Raw genomic sequence first — 24546 nt, forward strand, 5'->3', positions numbered from 1 at the left:
ACACATATGTAAGTGTCTAAAACAGAACGTGATATAAAAATTAAGAGATTCCTGCACATGGGTTTAGTCAATCGAATTAACACAGTGTCTGAGATTTCACTGGCCAGGAAAAAGTGTATATCACAAGTGCTGGCAGGAGATGTTACTCTTTCAAATTTGTTCCTGGATCTACCATACATTGAAAAAAAAGTGTGACAGCTGTATTATGGTGAAGTATATTGACTGGTTTTGTAAGGAGAAGGGCAGGTTGATAGCGTTCGTAATAAAGGCAAAAGGAGAACTCAGCTTATTTTAAGTCTGTTTTGAAATGATACCTTGTGGGTATAAAAATGAAGCTCTGAAGTGAGGAATAGATATGGAAATGGTAATTCTGAACAGGGCTGAAACTTGTATTAAAATGTCTTTCAACATCGAAGCAACTCTAAATGCTACTTTTTTTCCTTAGTTTTGTGGTGACTGAAAAGCTATCACAGTTCTTTACAACCATGGATTTTATTTTTTAGACAGATATTAACCTTCATCTAATTAAAAACATTATTATTTTTAAATGGGCCAAGTGTGCTCAGCTTTCAAAAACTTACTCCGCAATGCTACTTTGCAATATTAACATGAAAAGTAAGAAATTAATTTCTTGCATTAAATTTAAATGCATTCCTTCCTTTAGACTGTGTTAACGCAGATAGGTAAGAAGTTATCTGCAGTTGTAGGGTAGATAGCTAGGTTTATCTGTTGGGAATATCATTTGGATATTTCCTTTCATGAATTTACAAGATGCAATAAGTTAGTCCATCGGGTAGGAATGTAAATAGAGCAACACAGGTTAAATATCCAGATTTGAGCATAAGAGAAGGAAGCAATGATTGTTTAGGTTATGATTCCACATGTTGGATCTTCATTTGATATAAATTGCTTGAGGGAGATTTCTAGAGCTTCACAGAGCAGCCTGGCTTTTGCAACACCCTCCTTTTAATGCAGAGGGGTTTGGCTTTCCCTGCTGAGATGGGTAACTAGGGGCAGGCATCTCATCTCCTCATTTCTAAATCCTAATGATGTTTCTATCTTTGTAAACTAAACAAGGCCAAAGCATGGTTTTGGGCGTTGTCCTGGGGTAGTGTTGTGTGTTCATTTTATTTTTAGTTGTTAATATTCTTTAATGTCTTTCAGTTTTGCAAAATCCTGCTGGAGAGATATTTAAAACTTAATTTGTGGATTTGCCTTAATAAATTTGTAGACTAAGGAAAAACGGATAAGACTTCAGCAGAATTTCATGAAAATGGCAGTAAAAGAGCTAGTTTTTAGTTGGTGTTAATTCAACTAAAACTTCTCTGAAGGTGCGAACGTCGTTTTGAAGGGCACAGCAGCCGCTGCTATCCGTGTGGAATTGCAGTATCTCCTTGTGGACGGTTTATAGCCAGTGGATCAGATGACAAATGTGTAAGTAATGTTTTTGCTTATTTTCCTCCTAAACTGTAGGAGCTCCTCATGTTGTACACACAGTAGTCGTCTTAACGCATGTTTCTAGGATACAGCTTAATGTGCAAAACTGAGGCCTATTATGCTTTCATGTACTTCATTTATATGTAGCAGTTACATGATTCCTGATCTGTCTGTTCTTTATTTTGCCTGAAAAATCCCTGAACAACCAAATCTTGGTGCTCAAGTGTTAAAAACTTGTTTCTGAAAGTTTTCGTAGTGCTTGACTCTGAATTCTCACGTGCCGTCGAAGGCGAGGAGAATGGTATCCCCTGTAGCACAGCTTTGTAGCGTGTACGTATCTGGCCACTAGGAACGATGTAGCAACTACGCATTAATTTACTTAAGCCGCCAAATACAGGGTGATGGATCTTTCATTACTGGGTTCTTATGAACCAGTGAACTGAACACAAAATGAAAAGTTATTCTGGAATTACAACTTTTCGTAATTCGTGGTGTAACTTTGTGTGCGTTTCCTCCCAAGACCAGTTCTCTTCTCACTCAGTCTCAACTGTATTTAAATTACTACACTTAGCAAGGAGTCCTGAGTAAAAGTGTGTTACTCCCTTTTTGAGTATGCACCTAATTTTCATTCGGGAAGTCCTGCATTGTGGGCACAATGTTTTTCTTGGTGTTTGCTAAGAGAGAGATGATTGCTAGCTTGTAGCATAGGCCTTTGAAACTGGGCTGGGGTTGGGTTCATTGTAAACACATCCTTTCCAAACAGCTGGGTAGGAAAGCTGTTTAACTTTCTTCTAGGTCTTTCTAGGTGACTCATCAGAACTGTGACACAGGGCTTCTGGTCAAATTCAGAGCAAGAGGAATTTACTGCTGTGGCTAGTTTTGAAATACTGGCTCCAATCATGTGTGAAGGTTAGAGATTTTATTGGCAGATTGCTGGAGGTTTGGCAATAGCTAATGTGCTCTTGATATTTCCATGATAAAATATATTTTTCAAGTTTCTGGTAATTTACATTTCAAAATGTAGTTTGCAATGCAAAAGAAAGGATTTTTGGTTTATCCATGAAACAAAATGCATTTAATATCAACCTCAGCTCATGATGCATGTGATATATATTCAGTCGAGATTACTAATTAAGGTTGATTTTTCATAGTATAAAAAGAGGTGCAGTCACGAGAACTTTTGTCGTCTTTTTTGGGTTAAGGCTATTGTTTGGAATTACTACTGAAAGAAGAAAAGAAAGTCACAGAGCATGGTTTAGCCCTTACTACAAATTATTGGCACATGGTTGCTCGTCATAGGAAGCTGAATAGCTGGACTGCATCCTGCTCCAGTTGGCATGTGGTCCCTGGTGGGCACAGTGCCAGTCAACACTTCTTAGTGTGGTTCCTGGGTCGGAATTTTGCATAATTTGCATCATATATCTGTAGAGAACTTTCATTGTTCTTGTTGTTGTCCCCTCAGGAAAACTGAGTCGAGTTTTGGACTCTTGCTGCATCTGTGCTATTAGGACAACATATGGTTTTGGGGCATTTTTAGGAGGCTTCTCTTTGAAATGTTGAGACTGGATATACTTTTGTGTTTCCATCTGAAAAAAGAAAATTAAACGTGGCACTAAATACTGCATTCATAGTGTTAAACTAACAACATCCTGACAGATAGACTGATGTGCAACTGGAATTAAGTGTATCAAGGAGCCACGTATTTGTGCAGATTGTATTCTATGAGTGAATGTCCATTGGAATTCAAAAAGCTGCATAAAAATTCAGTGGTGTGGATACAAGCGTTATCCTGAAATTAACACATTCTGGAAATAAGTTATGTAACTTTCCACTGACCAGCAACTGCATCCTCAGTCGTCCTGGAGTTTAATTTATCAAGTGCAATGCTTGCACCCTGTGGTTACCAAATATGAATGATTTTAAAGCCAAAAGAGGCAGAATTGGAATATAATTGAGAGACATTAATCTTAAACAGTCGTTTGTATTTCACAATATCTGAAGTGTCAGACAGAGAGGAATATGTTGGCTGCATTGATTAATAGCACAATCAAAACCATATTCCTACAGGGCATGGAATCAGAACACCAAAATATGTTATTGTAAACAAAAGGATGCAAATTCTGTCTGCCTTTTTCTCTACTTACAAAGTATATGACCTATTTTATATGACAGCAGCTTGGTAGAGCTTCTGTGTGGCTGCAGTAGCCACTTGTTTTGATTTGAACTGCTTTTGTGTGTGTTACCGTAAGGTTTGTCCATACTGTAAATCATGGGTTGAAAGCATTCCCCTAGCTGATTACTCCAGCTTCTCTAAGAGAACCTTTCTCAAGGCCTGTGTAGGACCTGACAGCCTGATCAAAGCAGGTATCAACAGCATCCTGGTTTTGAACTGTGATTATCCTTACCATAATTCACTGTGGGTAGAAAACATAGGAAGTTAAAATTTCTAATATCAGATCTTGTCTTCATCTTAAACAGCCTCAGGTTACAAGTGACATGGGTTGACTTTTTCTTAACTGAATACACATAATATATTAATTTCTGACCATTTTACACGTGGGCAGTTTGAGGTTTCTCGCTACCAGACAATAGTGTTAGGGATGTTGGACAAATACTGTAGCTGGGGTTAGATTGCCACTTTCCTGGGCTCTGTGCAAAAATGTTTACCTAAACATTTGGTGACCGAAGGAATTGTAGTCCAAAAGGCCAACAATATCTGGAGAGTGTGAAATGCTACTTTTTAAAACAGAAATAGCTGATCTTCTCCTGTGCTCCATGTACTGTGCTCCAGTTCTAGTTGGCTGTTTTACTTCGTGTCTCATTAGGTTCTTCATTTTTGTCTTTGAAGACCTTAGGGCTCTCTGAATAAATTCCAAGTTTCCAGAAATGAAGTAAGGAATGCAGAAATAAAGATTTGGCTCTTTAATTGTTTTCAGATTCATTCTTGCTAGCTCTCTTTGAATTGTAGACTTTAAAGGGCACGTTTTGACCCTAGTGCTGAAATGAAATTTGCTGACATAAAACCGTGTCCATGTCAAATCTCAAAGCCTGGGCTCGCAGTTCACACTGACTGACCCGTATTGCAAACCCAGAAGTTTTTCAGCATAACAGATTGCTACGTCAATAAGAAAAGTACGTGGGTAATGTGTGAAGTTGTCTTCCGTTTTATTTACGCTTTTCTTCAAAGTACAGGATTTTGCCTGCAACATTGTCTTTGAAACACATTCTAAATCCAGGATTAAATTTATGCCTTCCAACTGTGAAGGCACCAAAGCTAGAGAGAGTAGGAAGATGAGTTCTTTTCCTCCAGAGGGCATCAACACTGAAAGGAGTAACGGGAGACAGGATAAGGCAATTTGATGCTTATACATAACAAAATTGTACTAACCGCTTGTTAATCCCTGAATGTTAACATCTGTGCAAAACTGGTTTTAGAGTAAATTCCCATTATGCAAGTGATGCTGGGAACATACTGGTCAGGGGACATATCCAAAGAATTCTGCAGACCTGCGGGTGGTGACTGGATGTAAACCTGGACCTGACAGTGCTTGCAGAGTCAGTTGTTTTCAGGTACACGATTCTGTATCTGGCATAACACAAGCTAGAATTTGTTTACAGCTGGCACCTTAGTTTTAGTTACTGAGGTTGATATTCCAAATGGAATGTCAGTCCTCCTGAGCAATATACTTTAGTGTTGTGCTACCAGATATTTATTTAGTTGTAAAATTCACTGTCTCAAATCACATGTCTTTATGACTTTCCCTATTGGATTAGACTAATAACTTCTTTGATAAGGAGAAGAAAAATAGGTATTATATAACAGAACTCTTAGTTTTATTTTTATCTATTCTTACACCATGATGGGGAGCTTTAAAAACATTATTTCTTATTTTGTCACTCATGAATGCCTTAAAAATGCAGCGCTGCTATCTGTTAAACTCATCATCTGCTTTACTCGGCCACATATATTTTGGCTTTGACAAGCCATAGTGAAAGGAGCTCTATAATTTGAAGTAGTTTAAATTTTTAAAGTTTTCCCCCTTATTTTCTCAAGTGTATGAATTGCAGCGCACTGGTGCAGAGTGAGCGTCTGCTTTTTAGTTTGAATAAGGAGTGTGCACACCCCTTCTTGAAGCACGTCTCCCGGTCCTCCCCATTTTTTTGTGCTTTGACTTGTATCACAGAGTGGCCTTGGATCATTGGATCATGCAGATCAGTTCCTTTCAGGTGAGGCTGAAGTGGAAGAGCAACTCCTAGAGCAAACTGAATGCTCTCTATATGCTAATGGTGTTCAGTCCACAGAACCAGAGATAAGCTAGCCTGAAGTAAAGCACCAAAATACATTTGGAGATTGGGTTGCCAGCACTGTTTCACTCTGTACATCTGCTCCTCTTGCACTGCACTACTTCCTAATGTAATTGTTGCCATAGGAGCTTATGATCTACTGCTTGCCTACCATAAATACATTATTAGTCATATTCTGTGGCTCAGTTATGATGTATAAAAGGAAGATTAGCAATGCTATTTTTCTTCTGGCCTTTTCTCTTTAAAAGACGAATTTAGATGAGGCCTGCCTCAGTTTGTTACCGTTGCAGTCAGTTACCCTGATCTTATTTATATGAAATACTTCCACCCGCGTGTGGCTTAAAAACTGCATCTGTTTAAGTACAAAATTGCATAAAATGGTCTAGATAGCAATGAGAAAACCACCCAAGAACCCCAAAATGTGAATGATAAAATTATGCGGTTGTCTGCTCTCCCTTTGAGACCACAACTTCACTAGAATTCTTTAGGTACTAATGAATGGAAGACAAAAGACTACCGATGGGGGGGTGGGGGGGAAGAAAGATATTCTGGTACGTATGTGTGTAAATGGAGGAGACAGGACAGGCTAATAGTTCAGAGTGCTTAGTTCATTATCGTTTGGGAATGTGTCTTGGAGGTATCTCTGATGTTTAAATTAGGGATCTCTGTTACAATAGGTTGTGCTGCAGTGTCCACTTTAATACCGGGTTTGGAAAAATAGGAGGTTATTTTGTTTACTGGAAAATCACTTTTAGATATGTCTTATAGTGGTGTTGTCTAGTATTTATTATCTTGGCCTGCGCTTTGTACCAGAGGGCTTGCAGGACAGCATGTATTCTATGAAGCAGTGATAGGGACTGTCTGGGATATTTTGGTTTCCAGTGTCATTGGTATCCCAATTATATGTTGCTTAAGTTTTATTTTATATGTCCATATTGTTCAACTACGATATGTCTTAAGAGAAAACATCTGGAGAAAATAGCATTACTAATGTTTACTGTGGAAAAAACAGGACTGACTTTGCTTGGCAGGAGGAAATCGATGGCAGAGAATGAATGACAGGGACTGCAACTACCTCTCTGCCAGCTATTGCTGGAGAAGATCTATCCCTTTCCAAAGAAGAACACAACTTTGTGTTACTCTTGGACCTCAGTTTCTTGGATTCTTTGGTAGTGTGATTGGCTTTTAGGCCTATTATCCTAGGAGAGAAGAGATAAATATTGAGTTCTCATTAACACAGACATGACCTTACAGTGTGCTGTCACTTTGCAGTCTCTTTGGGTGTATCTTTGAAAACGATTGAAAATCTTAGCCTTGGTAGATTATTTTATGAACCATGGAATTATGTGAGCATGAGCACAGTAGCTGCTCTTTTCTTGGTCAGTTCAGGCTATTGTTTATCCATGCCGATACACCTCACACCTGACCACCATAAAACCAGACCAGCAATTGAGGGTAGTGGGGGATTTTCTGCTGGCTATAGACGTGTTTGTTTAACTACTAGAGAACACCTTTTTTTTTCTAATGGCCTGTCAAACTGAGCTTTACGAGGCTGCAGTGTGTTGCTGTGTTAACCTTTAAGTTTGGTAATACTTCTGAGAGCTGGGTGGAGGTATGAGAAATAAGCCTTTTGCTAAAGAAAAATAATTTTAGAGAAAATAGCCCTTATTCAGATGTAGGCAAAACAGGAAGTCAAAGTAGATATGAATACCCAAGGTCATTTTGGGGTGCATGCAGCAGTGAGGTATTCTAAAAGTGGATATGTATAGATTTATACCCGCAGGGCTTGGGTTTTCCGTATGTATATCTCTCAGTCTACAACTCTGACAGCAGCTGAATTTTGTGTATCGTTGGTACGTACGCCTGTAAGCCTACTAGTTGATGGCATTGTGCTTGCCAATTTATTGACATGGGGTAGTCCTTTGGAAAGCTAATGAAATTCCCTGTTACGTCTACCTGAATGAAGATCCTCTGCACCACCCGAATCTCACAGTATTTCTGTCAAACAGTCAACACCAGTACACAAACAGGGAATGCAATAATCGTTACAGCTGATACAGAAGACAGTTTTAGCAGCAGTCAGAAAAGAGCCATTTCCAGAGCGGGTGTAATCCAACCGTGCTGCTGCAGAATGAGAGGTGAGGTAAATTTTCTTAGAACAAAATCTTCAAGTTATAACTCTGTACTCTGCTAAACCTAAGTATGTTATAAAAGTAAAAGCAACCTAAATGCAGCGGTGTTTGGTGCTACACAAATTCCCCAGGCAGACAAATAAAAACAGTCATATAAGTGAGGCTTTAAAATTGGCTGATTAAAGAAAAATGAAAATCAGGAAATACATAAATTGGAAACTTCTAAGAAGGGTGGCTTATGGAGACAAATCTGAGATGTGGTTTCAATCTGTTTATGTAATCTTTTTTAGTGAGGAATATTCAGTGTGTTAGCTATGACTGTCAGTATTTGAACATCTGAAAGCTATCCCCTGCATCTTAAAAAATGACTGATCTTGATAAGATTCACAGTTTTAGTAATAAAGATGATTATTAATTTTCACTGTTACTCCTTTTGTAGTTATGTTGAAGGAACTCAGGTGGAAACTGAGTTCTGGGATCTTGCCGCAGGGGGCAGTTTCCCGTGACTACCAGAAAGGCAGCCTCCGTAAGTGGCGTTGGAAGGGGAAGGGACTCTGCGGAGGCGTGTTGTACTCAACGTTTTAGCCACAGGCTTGAACGGACTTTCCATGCTACCATGTGGCAAGTGTATAAGATATCTCAGGACTAAAGAGCATTAATCAGAGCTTAGGATACTTGTGAAATCTGTTTTATTATGTGTGGATTTTGCACTGGTGCCTACAGTTAAGGTAGTCTAGCACTTTCCGCTATAATTCTGTTCTCAGTTGCTTCTAATTGAGAACATTTTGGGTTGAAACTTTCCACGCTGGGTGTCTGCTTCAGGCTGATTGTTATTTTTCATTTTAGTATAAGTAGTTTAGGTGCTTTTTCAGCTTGAGATTGAGTCAAAATTCATGGTTCAGTGGGAGATGTGCCCCAGTGTAAATGGGATGGTGGAGCGTAAGCCAAAAAATTGTATCGTGTAGTGTGGGAGTGTGCACCAGGTTTGATGGCACTAATGGCGATAAATGGAGACTAACGCCTTATTAATAAATCCTGATGCTTTTCATAAAATTGAAGTATGATTATTTATTTATTTTTCTATCAAGAAGCTTTAACACTTCCATCTTCTGTAGCTCGTTTGAAATATTAGAAAGAAGAGCCGCAGGAAAGGGATGAATTTGGCCAATCCATGCAAAACTTCTGAAGAAAAAAAAATATCTTTATTTGTGTGAGGTCAAATCAGGTATCTTAGATACCAGTGTCTTTTTTCCTTTTTCTTTTTCTCTCCTGTGATTTGTTTGTAAAATATGTGCTCCAGTTTAAACCCACAGCAGTTAGAAAGAGCTTTTCTTGCAAATGGTGTTCCTTTTCTGTCCCTGTGCCAGAGCTGATAAAAAGGCGAATTTTTCTGTTATGCTTTCAGTGTTTCTCCTTCTGATTTTCTTCCCCCTCTTTCCCTTCCCGGGAGGGAGCAGGAGTGTAAGCAGTTTGACTCAAATGCATACGGCCATGGATTGGGCTGGGGGCAGTGGGAAGAGATGGGGACATGTTTGCTTTAAAGACAGAGTATAAGAAAACAGAGGAAAGAATTTATAGTGAAACTCTGAAGATAAAGAGTCGATTTATTTAGCACACTCTCTCTACCAATGCAGTAGAACTAAGTAGTTTTCCATTTGGATACAAATTCTTCCCCTCAAGGAGGGACCTTCACCCTTCTTCCCTGTCTCTTGCCACAGTTTTAAAGACGAAAGCCCAAGCTTGTATATACATATAAGGTGCTAAACACACCCTCACACTGTGGGTTAATGAAAACTGACTACTCCAAATTTTCTTCAGACTTCATCTGAAAGGAAACGCAAGTAAGTGTGTGGTTATGGGTGCAGGAAGCTTGTTTGGAAGCTATTGGTACAGGTAAATGATTTTTACTTTTGGCTGACCCTCGGACAGAGATGGAAAGGAAATACCAATATCTACTGAATCAGTATTTTTATTACAAGAAATTGGTCTTAATATTAAAAAAAGGGATTGACTTTGGCTAAAGCCTGTAACAGATTATATGCACATATGCATTTTGGGTATTGCTGAGTACTTCCTAGACTGTTTTGCTTTCTTTATTATTACATTTGGTTTGCTGAAAATCTGTCCTTCCTCTGTCATTGAATTCATATTTTCAACTTCTTTTTTCTTCTGTGGTTAGTCTTATGGTATCATTTATAATTCACCTACTGTTCTTTTTTTTCTGTAGAGAAGAATATACAAAAAAAATCTGGTAAGTATAGAATAGAAAAACAATTTGAATGACATCAGAAATGTAGTAAAACTAGAATGATGGCAGATTATAGTAGGAGAATGCTTATACTGGAGTTATTCCACTTCTTATGAATACCTGAATGTCATTTCTGTTAAAATACAATTTCCTTTGGGTTGGGTTTTTGTTGTTTTTTTTTTTACTATTGCAGTTAAAAATAAATTTACTGAAAAGTTTATTTTCTATCTTGCACTGTTAACTTTTATTCTCAGAATTTAGACTATCACTGGCCAGCTTAAATATCTGTGACTAAAATGACTTAAACAGAAGCTGGTCTTATACACTTTGTAATGGTGTTGTTTTTCTTTTAATCACATTTCGTTGTGTTACATGTCAAAATGACTCTGATTTAAAATATTTGCTATTACATTCCTTAAAAGGACAGTTATTGGAAGAGAAGATGATAGCTACCACAACGTAATAAACTGTTCTGGGATATAGTCAGGGACTCTGCCGCTTTTTCTGTTGAAGCTGAACCCCTACAGCTAAATATTTAAGTTTTATAGGGCTAGAAATACAGTATTAGAAAGAAGGTTAGCACTAATTCTGTTGGGATAGAATTGTAGGAGTGAGGTAGAGTGGGGAAGTTGTGTTTCCAGTCATGTTCTGTGTGTTTTATCTAGCGGCTGTTCAATACGAAAGTAGTCTCTGTAGTAAAGACCAGAGTAAAGGTCATTCCCATGCTGATGAATGCTTCAGTGGTTAGCTACAGGTGGGCGGCTGCTTGTACTTGCTTGTCATTACTTTTCCCTGACCCAGTGAATGTTGTTACACAATGTGACGATTCAGAAGAGCGCTGCATCCCAGCCTAACCTCTCGCTTAGGGCTTAGAAAAATTTCTTGAAAGGTGGGAGGTAAGAGTTTGGATGCTTTTTAGGTTGAGAAGTGTGATTAGCTGACATCTTATAGACAACCAAATGCACACTTGCTAGATTGTACTGAAGCTGCACAACTGCTGCATAACGTTTTTTGAAAGAAAGGTATGAGCCAAATGGTTCATTTAGGAACTGTGTGGGAGAGCTTAAATTACTAGAATACCTGGGTTTCACAGACATTGGATCTGTCTTTAAAAAAACCCAACAAAATATTATCACACCTCCTTTACACAGAGAGGGATTGGGACATAGAGAGTAAGCCAAAAATGAATGTGCTCCTCCCCAAATTAAACTGAGAACCTGGAATGGAAAATTAATTTTTATTGGATAGATTTGGCAAAGTTCTGTAAGCCACTAGATTATGATGGAAAATGTTCAGCTTCGCTAACCATCGCTCTCTGTGATATGTTCTCTTGGTTAAAACATGGAGCCATGTTTCTTCTTGGCTCAGAAATTATTGGAAGGCATTGTAGATCTGTGATTCAGAGCATTTTGTGGTCTTGACTCTTTCTGTCCTTGATTTTGGCTCTTCTTTGTCCCTGTTTCCATGAAAGGGAGGGAGGAGAGTAGACTTGAAGAGGAAAAGAAAAGTGACAGTAAGGCAATTTGGGGTCAGAAAGAGAAAAGAGGGCGAGTGACAGAAAGCATAGTCCTGTCTGCTGTCTATACCTGTCTGCCAAAGACTGGTCTTAGTATATGCAGAAGACCTGATGCAGGCATGCAAAAGCATGCAGTTGCAGAGTAATTGGCTTGTGAAGGGAAATAATGCTTGCAATAGGAGTTTTGTAAATCTATTTCACTAGCTCCCCATGTGTCAGTTGTGTGGAGTCCAGAGGAGGTATGCTTTGTACCAAACACCTGAATTTTAGAGTTGATTTTATTCTCCTCAGTGTTTTCCTCATTGAGCTCTGTTCTGATTAAGTTCTTATATTTAACAAAAGTTCTGTTGTGTGTTAAGAAACCTGACGTATTTGTCCTCTTTTGGTCATTCCCACGGTTCCAAAGGGGATGGACATACATACAATAGCGATGAGGAACAAGATTTGAATCTTTCATGATTGATACAAACACCTAAAATGTGTCATGGCATTACTGAGCGTTGTGATACTATTGAACCATTTTGACAAGAGGTCCATGGGATTTTGGGGGGCTGTTTGGTGAGAATGATTTCTCCCTTTTTTCATGAATACTCTCTTTCTTCAGTCAGTTCGATGAGGAGGAGCATCCTGTGCTGGAGACCACAGTGTGGCTTGTAGTGCTTCTTGCTCCCCTCTCACTCACTGAACATACTCCTTTCCTTTCTGGAGTCTCCCTGGAATATGGACTTCTACAGCATCTCATCTCTCATTTTCTTGAGACTTGCAGATTCCTATTAATTGTGTGAGCACGACCGCCGCAGTCTGCTCTGGCACTGTGGTGGTGGTGAAGTACAACCTGACTGCAGTCTTTACACCTCATCCTTGCTGGAATAAAAAGGTCATTGCTAGCTGTCATGGCTTTAGCTGGGACGGAGTTAATTTTCTTCCCTGCAGCTGGTGCAGCGCTGTGCTTTGGGCTTAGTATGAGAATAGTGTTGATAACACACCGATGGTTTGGTTGTTGCTGGGCAGAGCTTGTGCTAGTCAGGGGCTTTTCCAGCCTCCCGTGCTCTGCCGGGGGCACAAGGAGCCGGGAGGGGAGGGGGCACAGCCACGAGAGCTGATCCAAACTGGCCAAAGGGATATTCCATATCATGTAACGTCATGCCCAGTACGTTAACTGGGAGGAGCTGGCCGGGGGGGCTGGCAGCAATCGCGGCTCGGGGACGGGCAGCATCAGTCAGCGGGTGGTGAGCGGTTGTATCGCTTGTGGTTTTTTTTTTTCCCTTCCTTTTCCTGTTTATATTATCATCATCATCATCATTACTATTTTATTTTAAGTTTTAAACTGTTCTTATCTCAACCCACAGTTTTTTTCCTTTTGCTCTTCCGATTCTCTCCCCCATCCCACGGGGGGGGCAGCGAGCGAGCGGCTGCGCTGTGTTCAGTTGCCGACGGGGGCTGAACCACGGCAGTAGCACCCTCTGTTCTCGGGAGGACGTCCCGTGGGAGGTCTGGGCAGCAGGGCCAGGTGATACACAGTGTGACAAAGCTTGGCAGTGAAGAAGAGAGCACAGTGTTACGGGCAGTGAGATATGACAGTTGTCAGCATCTGATAATGTTGGTCCCAGTTGAGTCATGGTTTAGTACCATCAGAGTGAAGAATGGAAAGCCGGTTTGGAAGGAGGAGAATGGATGGATGGAGCCCTATAAAATAAGGGAAATTTTGAAGGGTACTATTATGTTAGTGCTCTGAAACCTTCTCTGTTAAAGCCTAATTACTTGGCAATATTGTAAGCTGTTTAGGATGTAAAGTAAATAACCAACACTACCTCTTAATATTTTTATGTCAATAAAGAGGAATCTTATGACAAACTGGAGGTATTTACAAACAGCAGTTGCGGCGTTTCTGTATAGAAACAGCAAGAACTTGAGCAGTCCTGTGTACAGCCTGAATTTGCTAATATATGGCCTTGTAATATATGTAATATATGGTCTGTACTTGTACAGACACATCAGAATGCTTTCTTCTGTGTCATCGTGCATTACGTTTGGGTTCCCCTGACCTATCTGCTCCCTTGTGAACCGATCATGTCCCAAGTAGCGTAAGTCACAGTAGCTGTGGTATGGCTGTACATTTTAAAACAAAAAAAAATTGATTACTAACGATCAAATATTTTTATTATGACCAGTTTCCTGAGATGTTTTAAAAGTAGGGAGAAGCACCTTACTTTTTAAGGCAGAATTTCCAATTAGCGAGCATTCACTGTATCCTTTTAAGAAGAACGCAACGGTTTTAACACATTACTGGGGATTCTGCTACTTTCCCGGCTGGCATGGCAATGTCTGCGTGGAATGCTACAAAAGATCCGGAAGTTAAAAACAGATAACTATGTTTCTGTCTGGTTTTAGGTACTTAATTTATGCCAGTAGATGGTTTTAATTCCATATCCTGGACTGAATCCAGAATATGTGACGTATATAAATTGGATGTAATTAAGTAGATTTACAGCTGGCTTCTTGGTTTTCCTCTCCGTGAATACGGTCATAAATGGAATATTTGACACCGAGGACTACCCAGTGTCTCTTTAGTGCTGGTTTGGGCGAGAGAATCTTTGGAGCTGGCTGATAAGATTTGTTTTCTGAGCGAGGCATCAAGTGTTTTTCAGGACTTGCATAGGTCCGTGAATCTTTTCATAAATTTGGAAGACTCTCAGTTGAGTCCACAAGTTTTGGGGGCATTTATCTCGTAGCAGTTTGCCATCTGCTTGGGGAAGCTCAGCTGCCTTGGGTCTGAATGCTTAAACTTATTTTAGGGTATTATCAACACAACTCTTAAGTCACAGAGTAATGCGTTGTTGTAGTAGTGCCTATGTACCGTTTGATTTAGTTTATGTTAGGCTGTGTTCTGAACTCGGTGTTCCTAGGCTTAACTGCAGAGATTTAGTAAAGACAATGGAACATTTAAATTTTTTATTGAAACTGTAAAACTTGGATTATCATCTTTGACTATGTTTTGCATGCTTTACAATTTTTTTTTTCTTCCGAGATACATGTTTTATTTATAATTTACCAAAGAAGTCTGCATATTTTCTACATATCTTATGTGTCTTTTCTGATGTCTTGTACATGCATACTGTCTGACTGTATCCTGCAAATAATTATTTTTACTAGATAAGTCTAGTCTAAAACAATCCTATGTGCCTGCACGTGACTGTCACGAGTGTTTCTTATGTGGAGGACTTATACTACAGGAGTTATTTTAAAACGTTTTCTGTTTTATTTATGTAATATAATGCTAATTTAATATCACAAGCCAACCACTTTCATAGTACCAGTACGTCTGTGACTTTTCACTGAATTTTAGCTTGGCTCCTTAATGCAATTTTGCATTGGCACTTTTTCATTATTTGAAGCTGTACCAATAAGAATATAATTATTTTGCCTTTGAGAAGCAAAGGCAGGCAGCGTGCTTTTTCGCATTGACGATACCCGCATCACTCACAGTATTTATTGATTACTGAATTCTATGCTGTTCAATTAAAAACTGCAAAGACCTATGTTGAAACGGAAAGATTTTATTTAATGTAGCGACAAACATGAATTTTCAAATTTAGAAACCAAGGTTTTGGATTCTACATATTTCTATTTAAAAGCAAGGGGTTAAATTCTGAATAACCCCCTTAAAAATATTTTTTTAAAGGGTCATTTTTTTACCTGCCTACTTGAAATATACCTAATGTTTAGTTATTTAAGTGGAAAAGATTGCGTTATTCTTTCTAAATCTTTCTCTTTCTTTTTTTGAGTTAACTTAAGCATTTGCTAAATTATCCTGAATTACAGAAATCAATTCTGTTTAGCTGTTATGAAAATTTTCTAACTTCTCTGTAGGCTAAATCTTTAGTCCTCCTATACTATAACTTAGTGCTTCTAGAATGCGACGTGTTTCTTTAAAGTGAAAATATAATATCATTGTTTTTTAGGCTTACATATATGAAATGCATTCAAGCACTTTTTCACACAAACTGGGGGGACACACAGAAACTGTCACCGACGTGACTTTTAGTCCCTCATCTCCCCAGGTAAGTCATGGCTTTTTTTCCTCTTTGTAGCTAAAACATGTAAAATCTCCACTGTAAGCTTGCTTTTTACTGCTCTTCTATTTACCTGCCAATATGCCGTGCAGCTGTAAGGCTGGTCATCTACTTCCAGCTGTAGTGCAGTTATTGTGTCAATTATAAACCCATGCAGAATGGTGGACGCTACAGAGGCAAATGCTCTGACAAACTGCCTGTAAAGAAGTATTCTGGCACGGGAACTATTGCAAACCTGTACTTGATAACGTTGGGAAAACGTACATCCGTCTCAAATGGACAGCGCAAAAAGACTACTCCTAATGCGGAGGGTTTAAGAGAGAAGGGAGAAGGGGCAGGGAAATGGCAAGGGGCTCAGGCCTGCCGTAATTACTGAAAGGCCTGCAACATTTAAAAAGCAGTGTTATTTAAAACGGGCTGTGTGACAGCAAAGAGGGAAATAACTTTATCACAATGTTTTGAAAAACTACTGCTGTTGTGTTTTGAGTCTTTCAGATATATGTAGGTAAAAAGTAATCTGAAGAATTTAGGCATTAGGCAATGACAGTTCCTCTTTTTTAACCAGTAATTAATACTATGCTGTGTTAACAGCACTGTATTTCAGTGTAACAGTTTAATTATAATGCAGCAATATATACCCAGGAGTCTGTTTTCTAAGTTTTATCTGGAAACCAGAGCTTCCTTACAGCTACTTTATGATGTGAATTCTTTGTATATTGTTCTGAATCCTGTAGGCTTACCTTTGTTTTCATGTATTGAAACTGCATCGAAGCTTTCTACTTTCTACATTTCTCCTTACTTTAAGGAGACAACAATGGTCACTATCTATAAAAGAGTGCACAGTAGCTCCTCTTTGCCACCTCCTCAGCACTGGCTGTACTTGCTACTATTAAAAAATATTTATGGAGTAAGTATAGTTTCCTTACACATGGGAATATTGTCATATTTACATATCTCCTTCCATTTGTAAATAAAGATGCTAACATTACCTTGATTTTAGAATTTCTTGAAGTTTTATTCCTTGTGTATATGTTGTTTGAACGGAGAAACTCTTAATTGCTATCTTGTGGGGCACTTTATGTATTTCTGCTCTTTAGATTCAGCAATGTTGTATTCAACTAAATGGTATCGTTTATTAAATTTTGCACCCAGATTAAAACTAGTTTCAGGTTTAGCACTGAACACAGTTCTGCAAAACAATGTTATGTAGTGAAGAATAGAGCTGACTGTAGTCTTGCAGCATCCTGTGGTCCAGGTGTTGGAATGCCTTTTGGTGGAAAACGTCTTATTAGAGTTAAATGTCCCGAGACTCAGTTGCAATAATACTGTGAATCAAGACTTTGAAGTAAGTAATTTCAGGCAAATCAGTTGTTGATCAGGGCGGGGGCAGAATCTGTAAGTGGTGTAAAATAAGCACTGGCTGTAGACCTAAGCCAATCTGGTCTGTCTCTGAAAGTGTGCCTAGGGGCACAAAACCTTTAACACTGAACTTTCTGAAACATCACACAGTCAATTTCATGTTGTGGTTAAGAGCCAAATCTGAAGTTCAAGCACCAGAAAGCCTTTTCTTGAAGAGCACTTTCCCGAGGAGCAAGAGCTGTGGATTTGAACCAGCTTACAAGCTACAAGCTTCTCCACAGGTACGGTTCTGGGGGAAGACTTTGAAGCTGATGTTACCAGAAACACTTTACTAAAAAGTGAGGAATGTGCTGAAACTGATCCTTTGAAGGATTACAGCCGAAACGTAAATTCTGTTAACCAAGTCTTTTTGTATAATAAGCACTCCAAAATGCTTCCTAAATACTTATTTTTGTGAGTTGCAGAACAAATAAACAAATCACCTGGGCTTGCCAATGTAGGATTTAGCATGAAGGTACATTCAGAGGCACTAGGAGAAGAAGCTAAGAAATACAATAGTAAGCTTGTAGAGTGGAGAAGATGAAAACCACAAATGAATTAGGAAAGAATAATCCAATCCTTGAAGGAAACACCTTGTATTACGTAGCCAGGATTTCTGACACTGTAAGATTTTGATCCCTACCCCTACCACTAGTTAGGGATTTAAAATTGACGCTGTTCTTGTTTCATCCAAAGTTTGAATGAATACTATTAAGAATTATATTGGGTTCTGAATAACCTCTGTACAAAACCCCATTGCATTCAAAGGGAAACACTGGCAGGGGAAGGAGTAAGGGGTGAAAAAAGGGAAGTGGCTGATGAGTGAAATTCAAACATTATGGCTAAGCTTTCTGCCGTGGAAAGATCCAGCCAAGAGTGAGGTGTACTGGCAGCACCCCAGTTCAGTGGTCGCTTGCCCAACACCTGTCCGTGAGGTAGTTTGTTCCAACCATTATTATAACTCGCACTTGCATAAATGTTCTTCCAGAAAAAAGAGAAAAACCCTGGGTGGGTATAATAGTGATATTTTGCTGATGTGGGGCATTGTTGCTTTCATCACATGGTACTCTGGAATGATTTATAAAATAGTTGCTATGAAAGCTGGAGAAGGGGAATAAGACAGAAGCTTTAAATTTATCTTAGGTTTATTTTCTAGATGCTGTCTCAGTTTTAGCTTCTCATTGTTGTTTCCTGGTTTTCACTCATTGTTCAAATCTTATGTAGGGAAAAGGGGCTTTCTTATGAAAAATACTGAGTTTCAATCTAGTTTAGGGAATATACACTGAAGGATACTATACCCTTTAACTATAATAACTCTAACTATTAACTGTAGCATATTTGAATCAAACTAAGTTAAAACAGGGTGGGACTCTTATCTTCCAAATATGGGAACAATAAATTGTATCTCTTTGAAATGTTTTTGAAGCAGGATAAAAGCAAATGGGGGCACTATTGTCCTCTGCTGGTTTTTGGTGGCTTTTGTGTAGTTGAGTGTCGGTTTCATGGGTGAACAATGTGTGGCAAAACCATCCAAGTACACTCTAGCACAACGTTGTCCTCATCGGCTTCAACAGAGAAGAAAAGAAGCTCTAAGCTCTGAGCCAATATACTGTGCTGGAAGTTATTTTTTCATGACAGAATCATGGCTTTGAAACCAGTATGCGTTGCTACCACCCGACTGATATACTCAGAGGGAGCTTTAAGAGAGAGAAAAAACCCCACCCTAAACCACACTTAAATAGAATAAGCCCTGAGCAACCCAAGTCCAGCATTGACCTTATTTTGAGTAGAAGGTTGGATGAGACGATTTCCTGAAGTCCGTAGAAGGCTACCTGTCTGAAGTATACAGATATTTAAACACATGCTCAATAAGTCCATGTGGGGCATTTGGTGAAAAATAATCAAAAATAGAATTTGCATTGGATGTAACGTGGCAAATCTGTTCCATTCTCTTTGACTGTAGATTTAAAGGAGGTAAATATATGACAGTTTGATGTGACCACCTGGCTGATATACTGAGAGATAGCTTCAAGAGGAAAAAAAAAAAAAAAAAAAACCAACAAAAAAACCCAACAAACCAAAACTAGACTGTAATGGAAAAAGTCCTCAGCAAGCTGGTCTGAGTTCAGTGTTGACCTTACTTTTAGCAGGTTCAATGATAAGATTTCCTGAAGTCCCTGTAAAATTAATTATTTTCTGATTTTGTGATAGTGCATATTCCCCAGAAATCTCTTGGCACTGAAGGCATGGTAACTTAAAATTGCCATGTAGAAAACATTAACATCTTTCAAATACCGTGTAAGTTCAGCTGTTGCCTGTTTATCAGTAAAATACCTAATTTACATGCGTGGAAGGTATTAATCCAAATTGTTACTTGGTAGAACTTATTTTTGCATTAATTTATAAGTCTGATTTTGCATTTAGAAGTGCAGCTAGATTTCAAATAACATTCATTTCAGGTATTATATTGTGGCATGCCTAGGTGAGATGCTAACTGGCAATAACTTCATTACTTGGCAGCTGGAGAAAGTTAAATGAATAGTAGCGATCTGGAAATCTCTTTCACAGCTAGATTTGCATGGGAGCCACTGAAAATTTCATGCTGATTTTCTTCTGACCTGCTTGAAGGGAGACTTATTTAATGTTCCCAGCAAGGACGTTTGCTTGTGGGTCTCTCAGTAGTACAATTTTGCACTAAAGCCACCGCTTTAGTCAGAATTGGCTACAGGCGGTTTTGGATGTGTCTGGAAATATGAGTTATCATCTTTTGATAGCTACTAGCAAAGTATTCTTTTCCTGGTGGTCACATCTGGAGATTTCACTTTAGACCAACGTACACGAAAACTCCATTCTTTTGCGATTTTGGTTCACCATCAATGGTTCACTTAATCATAAATTTTTCCACAATGGAGGTAGCTTTTGTAGTGATATGGAAAATTCTTTTTCAGACTTTAATTTGCTGAGTTTTGGCTTTAGTATTGAATCAGTTTTGTCTCATCCCTATGCAGGGCACGTGTCTTCCAGTACGATATTCTTCCCTAGGACTCAGGACTGTCTTGTCACAGATTAAATCATGTGAATTTCAAACCTGTGACCAGCTCGACCTCTAATATTATCTCAGTGAAGTCAGGAAACCTCTTTCTCATGGTTCTTTTGACCCTACTGTTTGACCCACTCAATCCCAAGTACCCCCTCTCATAATCCACAAATACATCAAAACTAGATGTAAATGGAGTTTGGTAATTTTTCTTTTCTTTCTCCTGTAATTTTGTCTCGGAGCAGAATTAGCAGCCAGCTGTCAGCTTTTCTGATCTTGCATTCCAGGAGATCAAATTAAAGGGCTAGAAAATGCCATCAAATTCTAAAAGTTCTAGGTTTTCTCTTGCTTTTTTGAAAAGCGTTTTAAAGTTTTGAATTCTGCTGGAAGACTAGAGTAACCTTCAAAAATTAGGTTTTGAAAACTTTCCTCTAGACTTTTGTTGAAAAATTATTTGGTAGAATCCTTTGTCTTATTCAGGGCCCTTGGATGGAACAGCCTTTATACTCACGAAAGAAGTAGAAGCAGAAGATGGGAAGTAAGCTAGCTTGGACACCTAAGGGGAAGCTGCAGTTGTGTCAGAAAACCTTCAGAGGGAGCCTATGTGGGAGCGAGAGTGCTCTCGATGAACAAGCAAGCAGCAGGGAAGTGGCAACGAAAAGGCTTGAGGTGGAGGTCTGTGGAAAGAGGTCACACGTTTATTTTCAGGGCAGATAGCTCACTTAAAATCTGGCAACTCAGTAGCAGCCAATGGACAGAGATCCTCTTGTACTATCTGAGGTAATAAAAACATCCGAATGTGTAAAGGTAAAACAGTTTACTGAAGCCTCAGAAAGCTGGACACTGAGACTAGGGGTGTAAGCATATTTGTGGAAAAGGACACCTGGTAAAAATCTGAAGACTGATTATTTTCTTTTGGATTTTAATTAGCTTCAGAAGGAACAGGCTTTTGCAAATAGGTCACTATTTGTCTCAGAAGAGGCACTTTCCTGGAATTTTAGGTCCTGAGCTGAACTGAATATGCCTCTACTATGTATGTTAAAAAATTTAATTTGATTATAAAATGGAATTCTCTAAATGCAGTAACGTCCTGCTTAGGGATTACTGGTAAAGTAGAAGAAAAGGGATGCTTTTTTTTTTTGGATCAGAAATGGACTACTGAATTGCTAGTTATTCTTAAATACAAGAATTCCCAAACTCGCTTGTGGAAGTCTTTTTTACCATAGGCCTTTCTACTGTAGAGGCCTTGGATCATCTGCTGTGTTGTGCTGTTATCTTAAACTCTGTACTAATATGCCAGCGTAGATGTTAAACAAAGCATGTTTGCAACTGCAGGGGTTTAAGCTAGCATATTGTACTTCATTCTTTTGATGAGCTGGGGCTATCCAAGCAGTCAGCCAACTGGCTTGGCCGAGAACCTTCCGGTGCAGAGAGTGATTAAAACTGGGTGACAAATCAGGGAAGGCTGCGAAAGACAGAGGCTATTTAATGGTTTTCCAGTATGTCCTTGTGCATCTTAATATCAGGTCTTCAACTCTTCACTCATTTCACAAACCTGTTCTCTTTCTACCTGCTACTTTAAGCTGGTCAGGAGGACATTTCATCAGTCTGTTTTCTTTATGAGCAGTAGTGTGCAGTAATGCAGGCTTTGTATGAAGGCTGTCTTAGCCAAAGACTGCATTGCAGTTTGCATCTGGTGAGAAGTTATTTCTTTTACCCTCGTCCAGCCAAAGACGACAGCTGCATCAAAAAGGGAAAAAAAAAAGCCAGCTGCTGACTTCATATACATGCTTTCTGAGTTTGAATGTATTTCTCTCCTTATCTTCTCCTTGTACTTTTAGCCAAATCTGTGTGCTCTCATTTGTGTAATCTCAGCACGTTGAATGAGGATTTGGAGTGGATATCTCTTAAATTTAACGAACATATCAGTTTAATTTTTCTATCCAATTTACAAAAATAGCAGTCTGACTAGATTTGATTAACATTTTATTTTCATCCTCCATCATGTTAAACATACCTCTTCTTTTATCCTCAAATGTACAGATTTATTATAATGGTATTAACTGCGAAAAAAAATCGGGATGGCAGTTTTACAATTTGTCTTAACTCTCAGGGGCTGAAGGCGGTTCCAGTTTGATCGACTTGTAAATGGCACCAAGACATTTCTGCAAAGTAGCCAAAGGCAGCTGCACGTGCCCTTTCTTATTCTTATAAGAGTCTAAGATTTATGAGAGCGAAAAGTTGGATTCACTGGGCCAAACACTAGGGTAATAAGACCTCTGCAAAAGGTAACAGCGCCCTGAGTGCTACTGAGCAAATGAATCCTTGTGACGGTGAGCGAGACCTTTGGGGTTATTTTGTGTAAGACATTGCTTTTTCAAAAAATAGTTAGCAGTATTTGACCGATGCGGCTGTGTAGTTTACAAGCTCATAACTTGTTAATTATCTGTTAGATTCTCTTCAGATTTAGAGAATTGCATAGCCATTCAACTTTCAGCAGTTAGGTGGGTTTAGAAGTTCAGCAAAACCACAGAAGTACAACTTGTCTTTTATCCTAAGTTTAGTCCTAGTCTAAATGGCTTGGGGGAAAAGAGGGGCTTCAGCTTTACTCCCCTCTGGGAGATTCTCTAAGTGGACTTGATTTCTTACAGTGCTTAGCTTAGCTGCTGCCTTTAAGTCACTGGTTATGCTTGCAGATCTTGGCCCTTGCCTTTTTAAAAACTGCTTTGATGGAAAAGAATGAAGAGCTTTGGGTTGTACCACACTCCTGCTATGAGGGTGGTCGAGCCTGTGGAGAACCTATTAGCGTGACACAGCAGATGGTCCTACTGAGTTTGTTCCAGCCCCTGAGAATTCAGAATCAGAGTTCCTCGCTGCACGTGTATGCCTCTGCTTACAGCAGGAAGACCATTTCTTTTGCGGTTTCTAACAAAAGCCGGTAATGCTGCGTGCCCATTAGTATAGAAGATGATGTTTAGCAGAGAAATTTGTTTACACCAGAGAAAGTGCACACAAATATAAGAAGGATGGCAGATTTTAAAGAAGAAAGAAAAAGCCTTCTGTAAGCTAGAAAGGACAATATAATTCAGTTTAATCATGGGATATTCCAGCCATTCTAAGTGTGTTGCCAGCAAACAACAGCTGCACACCACATGATTTTAGATAAATATGTTTGCAGTGGCAAGCTTCGCAATTCATAGTACATTTGTCATAAAATCTTCACTGTACTTCTTACAAGTGTAGATATTTTATTGAATGGCACTACTAGGTTGAAAGGAGTGGTACTAAACAGTTGGTTGCGCCGCTGTTCCGTGTGAATTCTGTTTACCAGGAATCTAGACAGGGAGGGTGGCGGTCACTTGTGGACGGGAGAGACAGGATTGGCTGGGAGTAGGAAGGAAAGGCACTAACTGTAGTCAGAGGGATGATTTGGAGAACACACAGCTTCTTGGAAACCATCAGATAGAAAATGAGAGTGAAGAGGGAATAGTGGAGACTAACTGTACGCACTGGAGGGAAAGAACATACGTGTGGAGAGAAGTGATGATACTGGGGAGATGAAGAGAGTGCCCAGAGGCAGGGAATGAAAGCCCTGCATAGCAAAGTAAGAGAAGGTAGCTGCAAGGTTAAGAATGATAGTTTCTGCACTTTTAGTTAAGCCTTATTTTCTGAAAAAGATAGCAAAAGAGAGATGCTCATGGCCTGGTTTTCAGAGTTGCTGAGAACCAGAGGTTGCTCTTGACTTAACAGTTCTGAAAATCACTGCGCTCAATATCTCAGACAAAAATGCGTTTCAGAGGACATGAAGAGAAGCTGCCAGATAAAATAAACCTCTCCTGCTCCCTTCAGACACTACACAACTGTCTTCCAGGAGCCAATAACACAATATTGAAAGGGATAAGCTAGTGAGCATCTACTTTTTATGCTCCATGAAGGGGCGTGTAGAAAAATATTTTGTGAAGCGTACTTTGAACAGAGCCTTCTCCTCTCTCGTGAGACGCTGAAGTGAGGAGCCTTTGCCAGGCAGGAAGAACTAAAGAACTAATCGTTAGGAGTTTGTTCAGCTCTGTTTCTTGTGTAGAAGCAAGAATTCAAATTTAGTTATCTTACATAGTCCTCTAGGAAGCTGTCCTTCAGGTATCTCATTTCTTTTTCTCACCATCATGGAAAGAGTGTCACTTCTATGCATTTCTCGTGCTCAACAAATGTATTCAGAGAATGCAGCTGAAAACTTGCTGATGCTTGGGGGAGGTTTCAGTTCTAAAATTGCTGGGCTTCATGTAGAACAGGTACAAAGCCTCTTCCCCCACTTGAATTAAAACGCAAGCATTTACACTCCAAGAAGATTCTGCCTTCTTACATGGTCTTTGAGAAACTCGGGGCCAAATCGATTGGCAATT

The 24546-nt window shown here is 39.2% G+C and overlaps 1 protein-coding gene across 1 annotated transcript in view; it reads left to right on the forward strand.

Moving 5' to 3' along the window:
• WDR27 (WD repeat domain 27) overlaps positions 1–24546 on the forward strand; it is a 134973-nt gene that overhangs the window by 62735 nt on the left and 47692 nt on the right. Inside the window, exons 23-24 of the mRNA XM_075089559.1 lie at positions 1332–1434; positions 15601–15699. Coding sequence (XP_074945660.1) covers positions 1332–1434; positions 15601–15699 — 202 coding nt within the window. The remainder of the gene's footprint in view (positions 1–1331; positions 1435–15600; positions 15700–24546) is intronic.

Source organism: Phalacrocorax aristotelis, chromosome 3 (assembly GCF_949628215.1).
Source record: "Phalacrocorax aristotelis chromosome 3, bGulAri2.1, whole genome shotgun sequence".
Lineage (NCBI taxonomy): Eukaryota > Metazoa > Chordata > Aves > Suliformes > Phalacrocoracidae > Phalacrocorax > Phalacrocorax aristotelis.